The 18,055-nt window shown below is 39.5% G+C and overlaps 2 protein-coding genes across 2 annotated transcripts; both read right to left on the bottom strand.

Moving 5' to 3' along the window:
- Positions 1-1,923: 1,923 nt before the first annotated feature.
- LOC127958778 (uncharacterized) lies at positions 1,924-3,165 on the bottom strand. The gene is made up of 4 exons (XM_052560937.1): positions 3,142-3,165; positions 2,850-3,044; positions 2,344-2,604; positions 1,924-2,190 (listed from the first exon to the last, which is right to left on the bottom strand). The coding sequence occupies exons 1-4, from the start codon at positions 3,163-3,165 to the stop codon at positions 1,924-1,926; spliced, it is 747 nt and encodes a 248-aa protein (XP_052416897.1).
- A 741-nt stretch (positions 3,166-3,906) lies between these two features.
- Positions 3,907-15,876, bottom strand: LOC128016802 (von Willebrand factor A domain-containing protein 7-like). The gene is made up of 15 exons (XM_052601605.1): positions 15,733-15,876; positions 15,378-15,649; positions 14,304-14,397; positions 14,013-14,141; positions 13,752-13,938; positions 13,376-13,545; positions 12,657-12,769; positions 12,276-12,392; positions 11,957-12,166; positions 11,618-11,750; positions 11,351-11,503; positions 8,257-8,343; positions 5,707-5,978; positions 5,257-5,550; positions 3,907-5,088 (listed from the first exon to the last, which is right to left on the bottom strand). The coding sequence occupies exons 1-15, from the start codon at positions 15,824-15,826 to the stop codon at positions 4,309-4,311; spliced, it is 3,105 nt and encodes a 1,034-aa protein (XP_052457565.1). The 5' UTR covers positions 15,827-15,876; the 3' UTR covers positions 3,907-4,308.
- Between the last annotated feature and the right edge of the window lie 2,179 nt (positions 15,877-18,055).

Below are 18,055 nucleotides of genomic sequence, written 5' to 3'. Positions count from 1 at the left end.
GTATTAACAGGGTGACCACCACTAACAAAGGCGTGGCCACTCGTTTGGCCACCCCACCTAAAACAGTTTTTGTCCATTTTTTTCTTGACAAAAAAATGCATTTATTTAGATGCAAAACTGCCATATCTCTTTAAGCTACGACCACATCGAACCTGAGAATTTTCAGACGCGCACTTGAGCTTAACCTCAGCGTCAGGCACGAGTAAAACGAGCGCGGAAAAGCTACAGCACCCAAATGGGACATAATTCAGTGAGCACAGGAGGAACCACTGAAACGCCGCCACTTGTTTCCAGGCCTCCTGGTACATGTCAGTTGACAGCGTCGCCAAACAGGCCAGAAGGCACAAGTGGGTTGTTGAGGAGGAAGACCTTGTCTTTCTCTTTCATGTCAGACAAGGTCAACCAGAGATGCCTCTATGCTGCCACCATAGCTGGCCATGGACTGCCCAATGGTATGGGCGGTCTCCTTGTTGGTGCGGAGAGCAAGATCAGCAGTTCTCCTCAGCTCTATGATGTTTTCAGAGCTAAGCTCCTCACCCTTATCCAGCTCCTGAAGCAGGCATGCCTGGTACACCTGTAACACAGACATAGTGTGCAGACACTGACCTGTTGCCACGTACCCCTTGCCCACCACTGCTGATGTTGTACGCAGCCGCTTGCAGGGCAGTGCTGGAGCCTTCAGGGACGATGCCGCACCTGGGGACAGATAGCTGGCTTGCGTCTGTTCAACCCAGGGCATAGCCCTGTAACCGTGCTCACTCAAACCTGCCACATTTCCATGGTAGTCGGAAGCAGGGATGAAGAGGTGGGCCGAGAAAAGCTTAGCCCATGGCATGGAGGTGGTGGCCTCAACCGCAGGAAGCTTTCATCCAACTTGCTTCGCTGCGGCTCGGTCTGACTGTCGGCGGGCCAATCGATTTTTAATTGGGCTACCGCACAAGTCACCGCGTCCAACCGCTCCTTGTACTGGGGCGATAGAGAGCTGATTACCCATGTGATTCAGAGCACGGTCATGCAGAGTGTGTTCAACATAGCATTTTGACGAAGCTTGAGTTCCTGAAGAGAAAGTGATTTCTTGTAGTGCCTTGCTTTAATTTTTTTTATTACAATTTAATACATTATCTTTCAGCGGTTAAAATTTATAATTTTTACCTGGAAAATCCTCACAAAATATTACATATTATACATTTAGTAGCATTATAAACAAATATCATAAACAAAAAAAAAACTATTTATTTATTAGACAATAAGACAATTATTTGATTACCTTTTTGCAGATTTTGTATATACTATAATTTATGTACAGCCTTTGTCAGTATATTTATACACCTTTACACACATGATGATCTCAGCGTCACACATATATTTGATGTAAATTATGTACTTTATACATGATAATCCTTTCTGTAAGTGTGTGGCTGTACAAATGTCAGTAAGGAAGAATATTTACTTCCTTATTAACTACTATTGTTGATTGTGCCCTTATCAAAACACGCACATCGTGTGTTTGATCTAACCAAAGCAAACTTGCCTTGGTTTCCCTGACAACTGTTAATGAGCCATAACAATGCATCACTTACTCTCCCCAAAACAAACTATCCAAGGAGAAGCTGAATGAGAGTGGAAGCTATTGTAAAAAAAAGCAAAACCAATAATTTACACAATGCTGATGCCCCTTATGTGAACTTTGTCTTTAGTAGGTGTTCAAACAGAAACATAGCCCCAAATGCACCTGTTCACATACAACAGAAAGTGAAAGTTAAATTTCAATAGTACACCTTAACCTTGATTTTTTTTATATTTTCAAAGTCTCATTTACCTAAGACTAAAATATTATTTAGAAACATACAAAATGGCAAACGATAAAAAAGAAGAAAGAAAGGCACACAGAAAGCGAGTTACATCCACTGAAAATAGCATTTGCTATTTTCCCGTGGATGTGGATCCCAGATCTTCTGCCTCAATAGTGAGTTTGACATCCGTCCCTGACTCTGTGTCGGAGGGTGCAGTCAGTGTCACACTTCCTTGAGCGCTTCCCCCTGTTTCAAGGATCAGAGAGCTAGGGAAAGACACGCTGAAGCCCTGGTCATTCAGAGCTCTGATAGTGTAGGTGCCACCTGTAGTATTAGTGGCCACTGTAAAGTTGAGACTCAATGGGACTCCAGGCTGTGTAATGTTCTGTGATTGGGCCTTTGGAGGAACAGATATGGGGAATGCATGTTATTTGTCTTAAACAGTGATGAGTTTTTAAAACTCTGTTTTTGTACTAAACTGTGATGTAAAATTAAGTGTATTTTGATTAATAATTTGATTAATAACAATATTTTACCATATAGTTCTTACCATGACTGTTATTCTAGATCCTTTATGCTGGGTGGGTGACTGTCTCTGGAATCGACTAACTGATGACGAGTCATTCAACAGCCCTTTCAGCTGCACCACAAACGCCCACTCTGGGATTCTGTCAATGTTGACCAGGAAGTCTGTCGCACCGACAGCTTTGACAGTTCCATTAACAAAATCAGATCCTGAAGCTTCAACTAGAAGCACTTCAGTCACTGTGACCGAATCTCTTCCAGTCACAAAGAGAAAGAAAGTAACATTCTGACTGAACAATCAGAGAAACAGTGTATTGGTACTATATACATGTATGATGAGCAAAATTATTAGGGTATTGATATTACACATTAGAGTTACAGAGTTACCTCCAAGAACAGCAAAAAATAAATTAGGATATAACTGGTGATATAAAGCAAATTACATTTACATTATAAAATGCATGTAGAAGTACTGTTAATATATATTGATAATATATAACATAACATTGTGATCTCATTGTTAGAACTTACCAGGTCAGCAGTGATTAAATCTGTAATGACTGCAGTGGCCTGAGATGATGTAGTGTTTGTGATGTCTATGGTCTGTCCGTCAGAAACATCGGTCAGGTCTCTGTAAAGCTGTATTTCTGACTGAGACAGTGATCTTGATAACGAAACATTCTGTTGACTACGTGTTGAGATGGAGTTTGTCGGCAGGAAAGTGACCTGCAGTGCAGAAAGAAAGAAACATCTTAAGACCAAGTATCTCTAACACAACAGATCCTACCTGAAGAACAAATTAAGCTTTTCAGCAGGAACTCACTTTTGACTTGGTGCTTTCTATCATGGCCTAAACTGAACCTTTTTAATTCTGTGTCCTTGGCTGAAGCATCAGTGAAAACAAAATTTGGCTGAAGATTGAGGAGCTCCTGCTAGTGCCAACTGGAGAACCATGACACATTTGTTTGGATGTGCTGCAGAAGAGTAGAGATGGGACATAAATACACTGTCTGCCCTGTCCCATGACGTTTCCTTCTAAATGGGGTCATCTAGTCCCTCAGCACTTCGTCCATTTGTTCAATTCCTTTAATTTGATATATTAAAAAAGCCAGTGCTGCGATTCAACCAGAAACCTGCAAGACTAGAACAAATCAGAAGTAAAGGTGCTTGTGTACGTGTTTGTTAAATTTATTTTCTTTATTAATTCAAAATAAAAACTAGGACATTGCAAGTTTGCCAAATATGCACAATTCTGTTCTCTTTATTATAAGAACTTTGTTAACCCAAAAAATACAAAACATATCCATAATCCTAAATATGCTGTTTTATTAAACGGTGCATAATCGTACTGAATGTCAAACTATGTATTGTTCCTCATACCTTTGTTCCTGTAATGACCACTGAAAAATGATTGGCTTACAAAGTTGCACGTGATCAAGGTTAGAGACTTCTACACCATTGTAATCAATCTTTACATTTCTTCTAGTTTAACAGTAAGTTTGTGATTAGGGTTTGGGTTATAACTTCACAGGATTGTTGTTCCAGGACCAACAAAACATGCTGACCCAGGAACATGCCTGGATCAGAATGTGCCAGTGAGTCCTAAGAAATCAAATCAAATGAAACTTTAAATGTCAGATAAGATAAAAGAGAGTAACTTGGACTAAAAATATGTTTGATTTAATTTCCTACAACCATCTGGATTTCAAAAGGTTCTGCATGGTCCTTACAAACTACAGAGACCATGAAACAATTTTAAATAAGTAAATCCACATTGTTTTTAAGTCGGGCAACTTCCCCCCGCAATACCTTATTCATAAGAGCATTTTTCCATTATAACTGATAAGGAGGTAGGGCATATATGTAAAGTTTTTACCAGCAGTTTGTAAAAGATAATCAACAATAGTGAGAACATATTAAGTTATATTAAGGTAATATTAAGTTAAAGATAATGGAAAAAATGTTTCATAATTCATGATTCCAGTTTGCCTCATCCATACAGAAAAGAAACTAATAACCCTACTAGAGCAACACACATGGAGAAGGACACAGAATATGATCCATTGGAGCTAAGAGTTGTAGATCCATTGGGGCTAACAGTTAAAGATCCATTGGGGCTAGCAGTTGAAGATCCATTCGGGCTAACAGTTAAAGATCCATTGGGGCTAGCAGTTGAAGATCCATTGGGGCTAACAGTTAAAGATCCATTGGGGCTAGCAGTTGAAGATCCATTGGGGCTAACAGTTGAAGATCCATTGGGGCTAACAGTTAAAGATCCATTGGGGCTAACAGTTGAAGATCCATTGGGGCTAGCAGTTGAAGATCCATTGGGGCTGACAGTTGAAGATCCATTGGGGCTAACAGTTAAAGATCCATTGGGGCTAACAGTTGAAGATCCATTGAGGCTAACAGTTGTAGATCCATTGGGGCTGACAGTTGAAGATCCATTGGTGATAACAGTTGTAGAAGGGCTCTTTATGGAGGTGAAACATGTACCCACGTTTCCTACCCTGTCCACAGCTACAAGCTCTACTTCCGGAGAACAACAGGAAGCATTGTAGAAAGCCACAGTCACATTTGTGCCATCCGCACTCATCACATTGCTTAAGCTGAGAGAGCCATTGCCACGACTGAGGGACACTCCGGCTATGCCTGTACCATTAACGTCTGTTATGTTGGTAGAGAGTTCCCATGATGCTCTGCTGCATTCCACAGGACAGTCAGCTTTGATGCTCACTACCTGACAGACAGGGCTAGAGAAATCCGTGACCTTCCAAAAAAAAAAAAGGTTAATCAGAGTCAGTGAAGGAATAAAATGCTAATACTGTTTGCATGTAATAATACAGATGCATAGTGTTGCAGAAAGTTATATATTCTCTTCAGTGGATGGTCAATTTTAATAATTTATACTCTTGTTTGCAGCTTTCATAACAGTTACCTTAGTCATGACAGTGAACCGCAGTGCCATGTAATTTGAGTCACCAGACTCTGGATCTTCTGCCTCAATAGTGAGTGTGACATCCGTCCCTGACTCTGTGTTGGAGGGTGCAGTCAGTGTTACAGTTCCCTGAGCACTTCCGTCTGTCCCTGCATCCAGAGAACTGGGGAAAGACACGCTGAAGCTGCGGTCTGTCCGAGCTCGGATAGTGTAGCTGCCGCCTGTAGCATTAGTGACCAATGTAAAGTTGAGAACAAAGGGGGTTCCAGGCTCTATAGTGCTGTTTGGTTGGGCCTGAGAAGAAACATGTTTAATATGATTAGAGATATTTTCATTTTATTTTGCATGTCTTGTATATATTATTTTCAGAGGTTTTGCTAATTCCATATAAAAGTTGTGTCAGTGATGACAGAATTTTCATTTTTGGGTGAACGAGCCCTTCAAGCTCACCGTGATAGTAAATCTAGATCCTTGTTGCTGGGTGGGTGACTGTCTCAGGAACTGACTAGGCAAAGATCGAGTAGAGTCATTCAACAGCCCCTTCAGCTGCACCACAAATGCCCACTCTGGGATTCTGTCAATGTTGACCAGGAAGTCTGTCGCACCGACAGCTTTGATAGTCCCAGTAACAACATCAGATCCTGAAGCTTCAACCAGAAGCACGTCAGTCACTGTGATTGAATCTCCTCCAGTCACAGAGACAAACAAAGTAGCATTCCGACCTGATCAGTAAGAGAAAAATGTCTTTGTTTCATTTACACTGATGAAAAAAATAATAATAATAATAATAGTGTTCAGTAAGATTTTTTTTAAAGAAATTAACACATTTGTTCAGCAAGGATGCATTAAACTGATCAGAAGAGACAATAAACATATTCATAAACAACACAATTAATAATGAACATTCTACTCAAAGAATCCTGATTATATATTAAAGGTCCCATTTTTTGCGCTTTTTTGAAGCTTTGATTGTGTTTACAGTGTGCAATATAATACTGTATGTGTTCATGTTTCGCATGTAAAAAAAACACAATTCACCTATCTGTATACCGCTGATTTCACTGTCATAAAAACCATAGACAGTAAAAGAAATGGACACAGCGACCCCATTGGATTCAACAGAGACAAATGAAGTCAATAAGAAGCACGCACTTCCTGGGGGTCGGGCGTACTGCGCAGACTGAAACTGAGCTTGATGACGTAGATGTCATCTTATAATCGTTGTGTCAAGAGAAATCTGAATCACCCACCAAATCTTCCAGAGAAGGCGAGCGTGAACAGGAGCAAATTTTGGAAAGTATTCTGATTAATTATCTCCCTTGACTTTATACCTCCACATCTCCCCGATTGCCTCATAGACAGTAAAAGATTGCCTGCGAGCTTCTCCTCCTGTCCATATGGTAATTTCTCTACTGTGCGACAGAGAGTCGCTGGTTATGATGCAATCGTTAGCCTATTTTTACAAAAACTGCTTCTATGGGACCATAACGTAAGATACAAGGTAATGGAGCCTTTTATACATTCTCGTGTTTCTTTAGAAATAATTAATGGACAAATGGAGTCTTTAAACACCTCAGATGTAAAGTTATTCGCTGTCAAAGTGACGCCACAATGAATGGGAGTCAAAGGAATGCTAACAGCAGGTGGGGGTCAACTAGCCAATAGCGGCGCCCAGGGGTGCTTCAAAAAAATATGAAACCCTGCCCCCCTGATAAAAACGGGCTGATGACTTCCTTGTTCTATAAAGTCCATCCTTCAGAAATACGTAAAGAGTTCTGATTGGGCCAGCGGTACCTGTGTTGTGATTCGACAGCACCTTAGTGCACATGGCCCTCCTGGAAATGCGATTGGGCTAGTTTTGGAGTAGTTTTGAGAAGCAAGTGGGCAGTAGCATGTGTTGCAGATGTACTTATAATCACGGGAATGGTTTTACTGACGAGATGTGTATGAAAATCGCATTCGATTTTTTGCACAGCCCTAACATCTAGTTAACAAAGCTAAACAGTGTTTCCCTTTGTGTAATAAGTTACAGAAACTGTTAAACGCACCAACTTAAATAATAAAATACACTTACCGGTTGTGGTCCATAAACAACGCCTTCTCCAGACAAAGATGGAACTGCTCCATCTTTCATGAATAATCTTTGTGCGAATCCGGCATTAAACTGATTCAGATTGAGAAAGCTGTCCTCAGCAAAATGTGCTGCACATAGTTTTACATGTGGATTATAATTTTCAGGAACCAAATTAAATATAAATTGTAACCATTAATCTCCAAGTACAGCGTCCCTGGGAAGGCCAAACAAAGGTGACTGGACTCCGAGATGAAAATAACAGCATTTCGACGACATAGCGACAAACACAAACACAGCCCTTCCTCTTCTCTGTTGGAGCGCAACAAGACCACGCCCCCCTGTTTGTGTATTCATGTGGGCAGAGGTTAATCAAAAAACTGGTTTAGTGACGTCATTACTGCAGGAACTAGAGGGATGTAGTCCAAACGGGTCGTTTTTTGTAGGCAAATTCTGTTAAATAAAATATCTCGCTTGGCATTGAACTTTGAGCTTTAGAATTTTACAGATATTATTTATACTCTAACAACAACATTACACACTAACTAAAGTTTAAAACATGGGATCACGAAGAACGGGACCTTTAAGCAGTTATACATTGTTTTTAACTTTTATATTTTTGCTAATAAAATTATTTCTTGTGCACCAACTGTATTAGAATGATTTCTGAAGATCATGTGACACTGGAGACTGAAAATTCAGCTGTCGAATCTTTTAAAATGGAACAATTGTAGAAATAATTTAAAATAGAAAATATATATCTTTTTTTTTTTACTGTATTATTGATCGAATAATGTAGCTTTTGTAAGCATAATGTGAATTTTCTCCCAAATATATTTTAAAATTCTTAGTCACCACAAACCTTTGAACAGTAGAGTAACTGTTTAGTAATAATCAAGAAATATCAAATAAAGAAGATGACATCATACCAGTGAAAGGACGATTGGCTTTCGGTGTGAAGTCACCCCCTTCTAACCGCTGCACAAAGTTAAAGAGAAAGTTCACAGAACTCTGACCTGTAATCAAAGATAAAGCAGGATGAAAGTAGCTCACAGTGAGATGCAATACAATATTCCAAAGGAAACCCTTTTACTGATACCCCCCCCCCCCCAAAACCATTGTTTATTGAGCAGTATGATTTTCTTACATTTTAAAAATAAACATCTTAACAAAATCTCAGTGGTTTACAAACTAAACAAAACATTTACCAGCAGATTAAAAACGTCTCAGGTTACACATGTAACCATGGTTACCTGAGAACAGAGAATGAGATGCTGCGTCCTCTAGAGGGCGCTATGGGAACGTTGTCAGCGTGACCGGTGTTGAAGTGTGAATGAAATAACGACAATGAACTTGACATTGGTGGGCGGAAGCCTATGACGTAAGCAAATGAGTGACTCCGGATATAAAAGGGAACCTGTAGAACACATCATCCTCTTTTTTTGTCTGTGGAGACACAGGCATAATGCCGAAGCATGGCACAGAGACGCAGCATCTCGTTCCCTGTTCTCAGGAAACCATGGTTACATGCGTAAACTGAGATGTTCCCTTTCGAAAGGGAACTCAACGCTGCGTCCTCTAGAGGGAGCTATGGGAATGGTATACCAATGCCGCCAACTCTCTAAACCAAGAGGAGATCTAGCTACACTCAATGTCAGAGGCAGGTAGTGAGGGTCATATAAAAATAGCCTGCTACTCACATTACTGCCTAAGCATAGCTAAAGGGAGTGGAGGTTTCAGCAGAATGACTCTCTTGAGCGAGGCCTGACAACACTCAGCGCTAAAGACAATTAGTGAGGCTAACAAAAATGAGCCTACATACCAATAGTACTGTCATAGTGGAGCTATGGAGAGCGAATGCTCTAGCAGAATGACTCTCTTAACAGAGAGGATGTCAACAGGGGCACCCTGCTCACCATAACCCTCCATGTTCAGGGGAGCGATGCTTAAAAGTGTGTTAGTAGAGACACACTGGTTGAGTGGAGCCCAAGGTACCGGGGTCTAACCAACTCAGAGAAAGGGAATGAAGCTAATATGCATAACTCTTACCATACAGGTTTTCAGATGGTGCACTGTGTCTTGCGTGTGCACTGATCACTTATGTGGATTTTAGAAAGTGTGCAAAGGTGCTAGCCTACACACTTACCACTTATGTGGATTTTAGAAAGTATGCAAAGTGTGTCACGTGCACAATTACCACTACGTGGATTTCAGGAAGTACACAGATGCTCGGCATGTGTACTTATCTTCCTAAGCATCAGCTCTGAGGAGTGGAGGCTTCAGCAGAATGACTCTCAAAAATACGAGGAAACCTACCATGCTCATCCCTGGTAGGGGATCTCTTAAGAGTGGAGGTCTCAGCATAATGACTCTCTAAAGCAAGAGGAGACATGGCTACACTCAGCGCCAGAGGCAGTAAGCGAGGTTCAAGAACAAGCCTTCAAACTCATATCACTGCACCTGACAGAGCTTTGAAGAGTGAAGGCTTCAGCAGAATGACTCTCTTAAACGAGAGAAAGCCTAACACTCAACCCTCTTAGAGAAGCTCTAAAGAGTGGAGGCCTCAGAATGACGACTCTCTTAAGTGAGAGGAAACCTACACACTCAATCCTAGTTTGAGCTCTTAAGAGTGGAGACCTCAGCCTAGCCACACTCAGCGTCAAAGGCAGTTAGTGAGGCTCAAAATAGAAGAGCCCACACCCCTCTACTGCCTAGATGGAGCCATGGGGAGTGGAGGCTTCAGCAGAATGACTCTCAAAGGAGAGGAAACCTACAACGCTCAACCCTGGTCGGGGAGCTCTTAAGAGTGCAGGTCTCAGCATAATGACTCTCTAAAGCGAGAGGAGACCTGGCTACACTCAGCGTCAGAGGCAGTAAGCAAGGCTCAAGAAAGAGCATTCAAAATCATATCACTGCACATGACGGAGCTCTGAAGAGTGAAGGCTTCAGCAGGATGACTCTCTTAACCGAGAGGAAGCCTAACACTCAACCCTCTTAGAGAAACTCTTAAGAGTGGAGGCCACAGCTCACAAAAAAGGAGCCTACAAACCAATAGTGCTGTCTAAGCAGAGCTTTAAGGAGCGGAGGTTTCAGCAGAACGAGAGGAAGCCTAACAACACCCGAACGCATTGAGGAGCTCTTAAGAGTGGAGGTCTCAACATAACGTTTCTCTAAAACGAGAGGAGACCTGACTACTAAACGCTGTAGTGAGGGTCACAAAAGAACCTTCATACTAATAGTTCTGTCTAAGCGGCTCCACAGAGCTCTTTTCAGAGCACCAGGAACTGTAAACTCAGCCTAGCAACCCTTCAGGACAGCTGATCAGGGAGGCTCACAGAGAGCCTCACAACCTGGCCTGAGAATGAGGAGGCTCAGAGGAGGCTCAAACAAGAGCCTAGTCAGGAGCCTCCTTCACCAATAATATAGATAACCCATATTATACACAGTTCCTATTCTATATATACAAAAAACGTTATGGAAGAAAAAGCGTTTCTCGTCAGATTCCTTCCATGCCCCGCATACAATCCCCGTGATTGGCCTTAATAACACCTCTCACCCCTGTTTTGGACTCGCGGGTGCAAAATTCTCAAAGAGAATAAGACGTTCTCAATGCAATCACGCACTGCAGCGTGGCTATCTCGCATTAAGCTTCTTCAACTCCCCCGAGAGGCGAACGCACTCCTGCAAACGCTGGTAAAAAAAAAACAAAAAAAACTAGAGTACAGACCTCTGCTCTAGTAGCTCCGTCAATGCAACAGTGAGCGTATCCTTCTTTCTCATGAGTCAAACACATATGTGCTTTGTACACAAGGTCTCTGAAGAAAAAAAGAGTACGATGTGTTCTACAGGTGCCCTTTTATATCTGCAGTTGCTCATTTGCTTACATCATAGGCTTCCGCCTGCCAATGCCAAGTTCATTGTCATTATTTCATGCATGCTTCAACAACGGTCACGCTGACAGTGTTCCCATTGCGCCCTCTAGAGGATGCAGCATGGAGTTCTCTTTCGAAAGGGAACCCGTACCCGTGACTTTCAGGCTGTAGAAGCTTGTAGAGTCAATACTGATCTTCCACTCTCCTGTCTGGTTGTCAGGGTTGAGTTTTACTCTCTTTAGATTCCCTACAGTCAGGATGCTGCCCAGAGGACCATCTGTCACTGAACCTGACTGAGACACACCTGAAAGACAGGGGAATGTGCTTATTTTACACAATGATTTTGGTATGTTGTTTTTCTATTGGACAAATTAAAACCCTCATATCTGCAAACAATGTTCGAGGCGCACTGGCTCACCTGTCGGGCTGTAGATGGTGAAGACTGGAGAGTCTCCAGTGACATACACAGTCACATTGGACAGAGATGGATCTAAGACAAAGGTAAAGTTTTCTGCAATGGCTGGATTTCTTACCACCTGAAAAAGCGTCACCTTCAAGAAACACAGAGTTGTTTTAAGTATGTTGCAGTGTTTCACAGCAAAATTCCCAGTGACATCATTGGGAAAAAATATTGCAAATATTGGGGTACATACTTCCCCTTCTTCTTAAAATGTTTTCTTTTTTAATTATGTTGTAATGAGATTAAATAGAGAGTTGATACATAAAAAAGGCACCATCTGTCATTCTTAATACATACAAGGGCTGAGGTAGATGCATCTGTAATGACTGCAGTGGCCTGAGACAGAGTAGCTCTTGTGACCTCTATGGTCTGTCCACCAGAAACATGGGCCAGATCTCTGTACAGCTGTATGTCTGACAGAGGTATTGATCTTGATGTAGAACCTTGAGATTGTGAGGCATCCATTCTTCTACGGAATAAGAAGGGGTTAGTCAGCATGAAAGTGACCTGGATTACGTGGAGAAAGAGAAGATAAAAAAACACAGAAAAATGTCATTACATGTAATCCAACAACACTTTAGCTGCAATTATGTAGAAGTGATTTGCATGCATTTACTGTTGATTTGGTGCGTTCAATCGTGGCTTGAACTGTGCTTTTTAATTCTGTGTCCTTTGCTGAGGCATCAGTGAAAACAAAAATGTCTGAAGATAGAGGAGCTCCTGCTAGTGCCAGCTGGAAAACCATGAAACAAAAATAAAATTAAAAATAACAAGATCACAGGAACTCAAGATAATAAGATCATTATTATAATTTTTTATGCTGGCTTTATTGTAATATAAAAGTTTAACACAGATGAGAAATTCACAATGATAATGTCAATAATGGAATCTTATACAATATATCAGCTGGAAGAGGAGTGATTTTCTCAGTCTAAAAAAAAGTTGTATAACACTCACCAAAATACATAAATATTAAAAAAAAAAAACACACACAGACCAGCAGTCCTGACAGGCACATCTCTGGAAAGTCTCCTCCACCAAATGCTGAAAGAGAATTGATTCTCTCTTTGAAAAGATCTGCATCCTCAGTCCTTGTCAGAGGTCCAAAATCTGTTTGAGACAAACACATCACAGAAAACTACAGCAACATGTTGTACATAATTTTAACTTTTTCAAGAAAACTAAAAAAAAAAACTTTAAAAAAATAAAATAGAATAAAATCATAATAAAGAATATTATTTTGTATGTCTTCATGTAATTTATTTCCACAAACTGTTGTTTAGTTATCATTCAGAAACTGTAAACATTGCACATGTGAAATGCACATACGTTTCTTTAAATTATTCCATAAAAACTAAACCATTAGCACATTATTTTTATGTTAAGATAGATTCAAATCTGAACGAAAGTGGTGATGTATGAATGGGTAAATATTTATTATTTTATTGTAATTAGTCCATCTATTTTCACCAGTTTTATGCATTCAGCCTCATTTGTAATGGGCATAATGGCTGGGAATTCACAATGGAACTCTTTATTAGCTAACAAAAATGTATAGGCAATAGAATATTAAATCTCATATTTCATAACATTAGATTTATTTTCACATTGTTGTCATCCAAATGTTTTGATGAGGCACTACTTCTTTTGCTTTTGTTGGAAAAACAACAACAAAAATAACCTTGACTATATACAGGACTAAATAAGCAATATGACCTGGATCATTAAATGGGACTAGAATGTATTCTGAAGGTTCCTCTGATGTTCCTCTCCTGCTGTCTATGATACTGAAGGACACTCTCTTGGCCTCTTCAATATCATCAGACATGCTGCCCGTGGTGTCAATCACAAAAGCCAGAACAGAGGTCTGTTTTAGGCCCATCAGTCTAAAAGAAAGAAACAAAACTGGCTAAACTTGGACAAAAAGTTTTGATAGTCGGGGCTGCTAAAAAAAAAAACAATCTTTTGAACTTTGTCTCCATAGCATCAGCAGAATATTTATTCTTTAGATTTGGCAGCGTTAGGAATTTTCTCCTTTCTTTCATTACAGAAGAATCCAAAACTGTGTGGTGTAAAAAGGAAGATCTCATACCGAAGAAAGGCTTGGTCGCCTATTGCAAGTCGGATGTCTTGCAGCACTTCCATAGTAGCACTGATGGCCATGTCAGCAGCTCGCTGGTGAAGGAAGCCATGCTCTGAACTGATGTCATCTTTATTAATGCCTCCTGTGGGTTCTCTTGAACTGGTCCTGTCAAGAAAGCCACCATGGCTACATTTGCCTTAAAAAAAGAAAAGTTTTGTGGTATAACAACATGTGGATCAACACTACACATGGGATGATAGGCTTTCCTACCAGCAGGTTTTGTGGAGGAGTAAATGCTGAAATATCCTGAGGTTATTTTCTTTTGCAGCAGTATTTCTGGGAGAATGTTATCAACACAGTTTGGCCCAGTGCAGCTTTTGCATGTAGGTGTGCTGGGGCCTAGAAACACAGATACGAGGTTTTAAAAGTGTGCATCTTTACATCATATTCATATTGTTTTGTTTTCATTGTTTTATTGTTTTTAGTGTATTTATTGTTTATTGTTTTTAAACACACAGGGGGTTAGAAAATGTAGAACTGGGCAATTGTATTTTGTTGTACCTGCTATATTGTTGAGAGGAAGGTCAGGTTTGATCAGTGCGCTGAAAGGAGCAGTGCTTCCCAGTTCCACCCAGTTACTGTGGCTATAGAAATCCTGCACACAAACCAACAACACATTAATTAGTGAAAATAATGATTACATTTTATGAAATTAAATATATTTGTCACCTTACATTTATTTAGAAATGCATTTCTTATTTGCTTTATATTCCTTTATTTCAATTCGCGTTGAATGTGACATATTCAGAAGTCTGTGCAGCAAACCATGAAAGAATTGGCCTCAAGTGTTTTTACTGTTGTTTTTACTGGCTGTATATCTCCAAGAGTTTGCCCAAGTCTCAAATCGCCAGTAAAATTGTCATCAAAATTTGCAATGTGTTGCATGCATAAGCAAAAAAAAAAAAAAAAAAAAAAAACACATTCTGATAAAAATAAATAAATAAATAAATAATGTATTTAATTTTATCATTTTTTATTATTATTATTTATTACAAAACATAATATTATTCCAAATTCAAAAAGTATACACTTTGTGGTTGTCAAACATAGTTGAACATGCACATATTTCATGTGCTGTGGTTAAACTGCACCTTTGTGAACTTGAGTTGATTTTACTGAAATGTTAAAACTGTCTCATTAGCTAAAATTCTTCTGAGAATGCTCTATCATCTGTTTGCAGATGCCACTTAGTTTAATATTTAGTTTTCTATGCAATGAAATCCAAGCATGTTCATTTAAACAAACAAAACCGTTCGAATACTCTTTAAACAGTTTTGGGATTAGCATTATTCCAGACAAGTTTAAAAACATATAGCCATTTTAATACATAAAAATAAGAGTGAATCAGAACCTGCATATAAATATTGCTAGCAATGGGAAGGTCAAGGGTTCAATTCAGAATGCAGAACTTGATAATATGTACACCCTTAATGCAGTGTGTGAGTCATAGAAAATAGAAGTCAAAGATAGAAATGATGCTATATATGGCTACCTTGAGAGAGAGAGAGAGAGAGAGAGAGAGAGAGAGAGAGATTCTCATGCCCCTCCCTACTACAATCTCCATACATAACATACCTGTAGAGTGTGACATAGAGCTCCCAGTGAGATACGGGCGGAAATATAGCTTTCCTGCTGCACGCTGGCCTTTACTGCAGCCACACCACGAGTGATGAGACCCCGGCCCTCACTGAAAGCCTCATTATCTATGTGATGTGCCTCACTAAATGCAAAAACTTGATCTACAGCTGCGTTGCTTAGATAAATTTCTGTTATAGCTGAATAAAAACCGAGGGTAGAGAGGGCAGAAGATGAATCAGAAGATGTTGAGCAGGCGTTGTGGACAGCAGCTGGAGTCAACCTGTTGTTTATCTGGAGATGAAGAATGGACAGAGGAGTATATTATTGCTTAATGCTAATTCATTCGGTTCACTCTTGAGTCTTTTTCTTACAGGCAGTGTGAAGTCGTGGCCCTTGGCAGTGGCTATGTCACGACACACTTCTGCTGTCTTGCGGAGGATGGCCATCTGAGTGATTTCTCGATGGGTGACGGAGCTGTCCTGAAAGAGAGGTTTGAATGCTGCCACCTGGGGGGGTTGAAAGAGGGTCCCAAAGAGGAGAAATACACCAACTACATCCAGGGAAACCATGACTGTCCACGAGAACAGGTGCTGAGGAAAAATGCACAATCTTTAACCAAGAATAACAGACAAGAATATAGACAGGAATAAAAATTGAAAGTTTGACTTATGTATGTGGAAAAAACTCATTTTGAGAAGATATGGATTATAATTGATCTACAGATGCTAATAGATAAAGTGTAATAAAATAAACACTTAGAGGTGTATTTTGAATGTTTAAACTTCATGAAAAGACAGACAGCTCAAAATCTCAAAACTAACCAATACAATGTTTTGTCTGCAGTGTCTCTCCTTTTTTACATTTTAAAACTATTTGTTTCAGTTAACATTTTTAATCTTTAACTTGAAAATGATCATTAAAATATTACATATTTAAAAAATTGACAATTATAAACAAAGAAATTGACAATAGTTGTATTACCTTTTTGCAGATTCTGTATGTGTATTCTGTAACTTATGCACTGCCTCTGACACTGTATTTATACACCTTTACGCACATGATGAATGTCAGCATCACACATGCTTTGTAAGTTAATTAGGGACTGTATACATGATAATCCTTTCTGTAAGTGTCTAGCTCTAAGAATGTCAGTAAGGAAGAATATTTACTTCCTTATTAACTACTATTGTTGATTGTGCCCTTTTTCAAATCTAACCTTAGCAAACTTGCCTTGGTTTCTCTGACAACTGTTAATGAGCCATAACAATGCATCACTTACTCTCCCTAAAACAAACTTTCCTAGAACTTGGTTCAGTATATATTTTAATAATAATGATAAATAAAAAAAACGACAATTGTACACATCAATTTATTAATTCAGTCTTCCCAAACTGTCTAAATCTGTATAATCACTCATGTGACAGGAGTTCAGTGAACCAAGGAGAAACTGAATGAGAGTGGAATTATTGTAAAAAGCAAAACCAATAGAGTGTACAAAATGTTGATGTCCTCTATTTGAACTTTGTCTTTAATAAACATTCCAAAAGATCAAGAGTATATACTACACAATGAAATCACAACTAGCCACAAAAACTAGCCCCAAATGCACCTGTTCACATACAACAGAAAGTTAAAGTAAAATTTCAATAGTAAACCTTAATCTTGATTCTTTGATATTTACAAAGGCTCTTTTACACAAGACAAGTAAAGATTTAAAATGTTATTTAGAAACATACAAAATGGCAAACAATAAAAAAGAAGAAAGAAAGGCACACAGAAAGTGAGTAACATCCACTGAAAATAGCATTTGCTGTTGAGACAGTGAATTGGAGTGTGAAATAATTCAGGTCAGTGGATCCTGGAGCTTCTGCCTCAATAGTGAGTTTGAGATCCGTCCCTGACTCTGTGTCGGAGGGTGCATTCAGTGTCACATTAATCAATAATTTGATTAATAACAATATTTTACCGTATAGTTTTTACCATGACTGCCATTCTAGATCCCTTTTGCTGGGTGGGTGACTGTCTCTGGAATCGACTTAACGATGACGAGTCATTCAACAGCCCTTTCAGCTGCACCACAAACGCCCACTCTGGGATTCTGTCAATGTTGACCAGGAAGTCTGTCGCACCGACAGCTTTGACAGTTCCATTAACAAAATCAGATCCTGAAGCTTCAACTAGAAGCACTTCAGTCACTGTGACCGAATCTCTTCCAGTCACAGAGACATAAAAAGTAGCATTCCGACCTGATCAGCAATCAGAGAAATACTATGAAAAAATGTTTTTGAGGAATTTTTTTTTGAATGGGGTGGGGGGGTGTAATCTAGAAACTCCAAATATACATATTTGAGGAAGATATCAGTGTTGTACCAATAAAAGGGCGGGTGAAACTCTGTCCCCATGAGTCTCCATGACCTCCCTCAACTATCTCCACAAAGTAAAAGAGGACGTCCACAGAACTCTGACCTGTATTCACAATTGAAGGAATATAGACATGCATATACTTTAACTGTTTTACGTTTTTGCAAATTGAGGATCATACAAAGCCGTTTCCACAGCACTCTTTTGTCACTTAATATTTTATTTTGATGCATCAATCTATTTAATTACTTAGTAAATAATACTGTGTTATGTGATAAAAAAAAAAAACATTTTATGAGTGCAGACCATGGTTT

The sequence above is a fragment of the Carassius gibelio genome, chromosome A1 (genome assembly GCF_023724105.1).
Source record: "Carassius gibelio isolate Cgi1373 ecotype wild population from Czech Republic chromosome A1, carGib1.2-hapl.c, whole genome shotgun sequence".
NCBI classification, from domain to species: Eukaryota; Metazoa; Chordata; class Actinopteri; order Cypriniformes; family Cyprinidae; genus Carassius; species Carassius gibelio.
This window is presented reverse-complemented; position numbering and strand designations above follow the sequence as displayed.

What these genes read in the sequence shown, in the direction of transcription:
- LOC128016802 (XM_052601605.1), bottom strand. Translation starts at nt 15,826, where the DNA reads ATGGCCATCCTCCGCAAGACAGCAGAAGTGTGTCGTGACATAGCCACT. An exon ending in TTGAACGCACCAAATCAACA is followed by an intron (nt 12,167 to 12,275) that starts GTAAATGCATGC and finishes CACGTAATCCAG; the next exon opens with GTCACTTTCATGCTGACTAA. An exon ending in AGCCAATCGTCCTTTCACTG is followed by an intron (nt 5,979 to 8,256) that starts GTATGATGTCAT and finishes CTTACTGATCAG; the next exon opens with GTCGGAATGCTACTTTGTTT.
- LOC127958778 (XM_052560937.1), bottom strand. Translation starts at nt 3,165, where the DNA reads ATGATAGAAAGCACCAAGTCAAAA. An exon ending in TAGAAAGCACCAAGTCAAAA is followed by an intron (nt 3,045 to 3,141) that starts GTGAGTTCCTGC and finishes TCTGCACTGCAG; the next exon opens with GTCACTTTCCTGCCGACAAA. An exon ending in GATCTAGAATAACAGTCATG is followed by an intron (nt 2,191 to 2,343) that starts GTAAGAACTATA and finishes GTTCCTCCAAAG; the next exon opens with GCCCAATCACAGAACATTAC.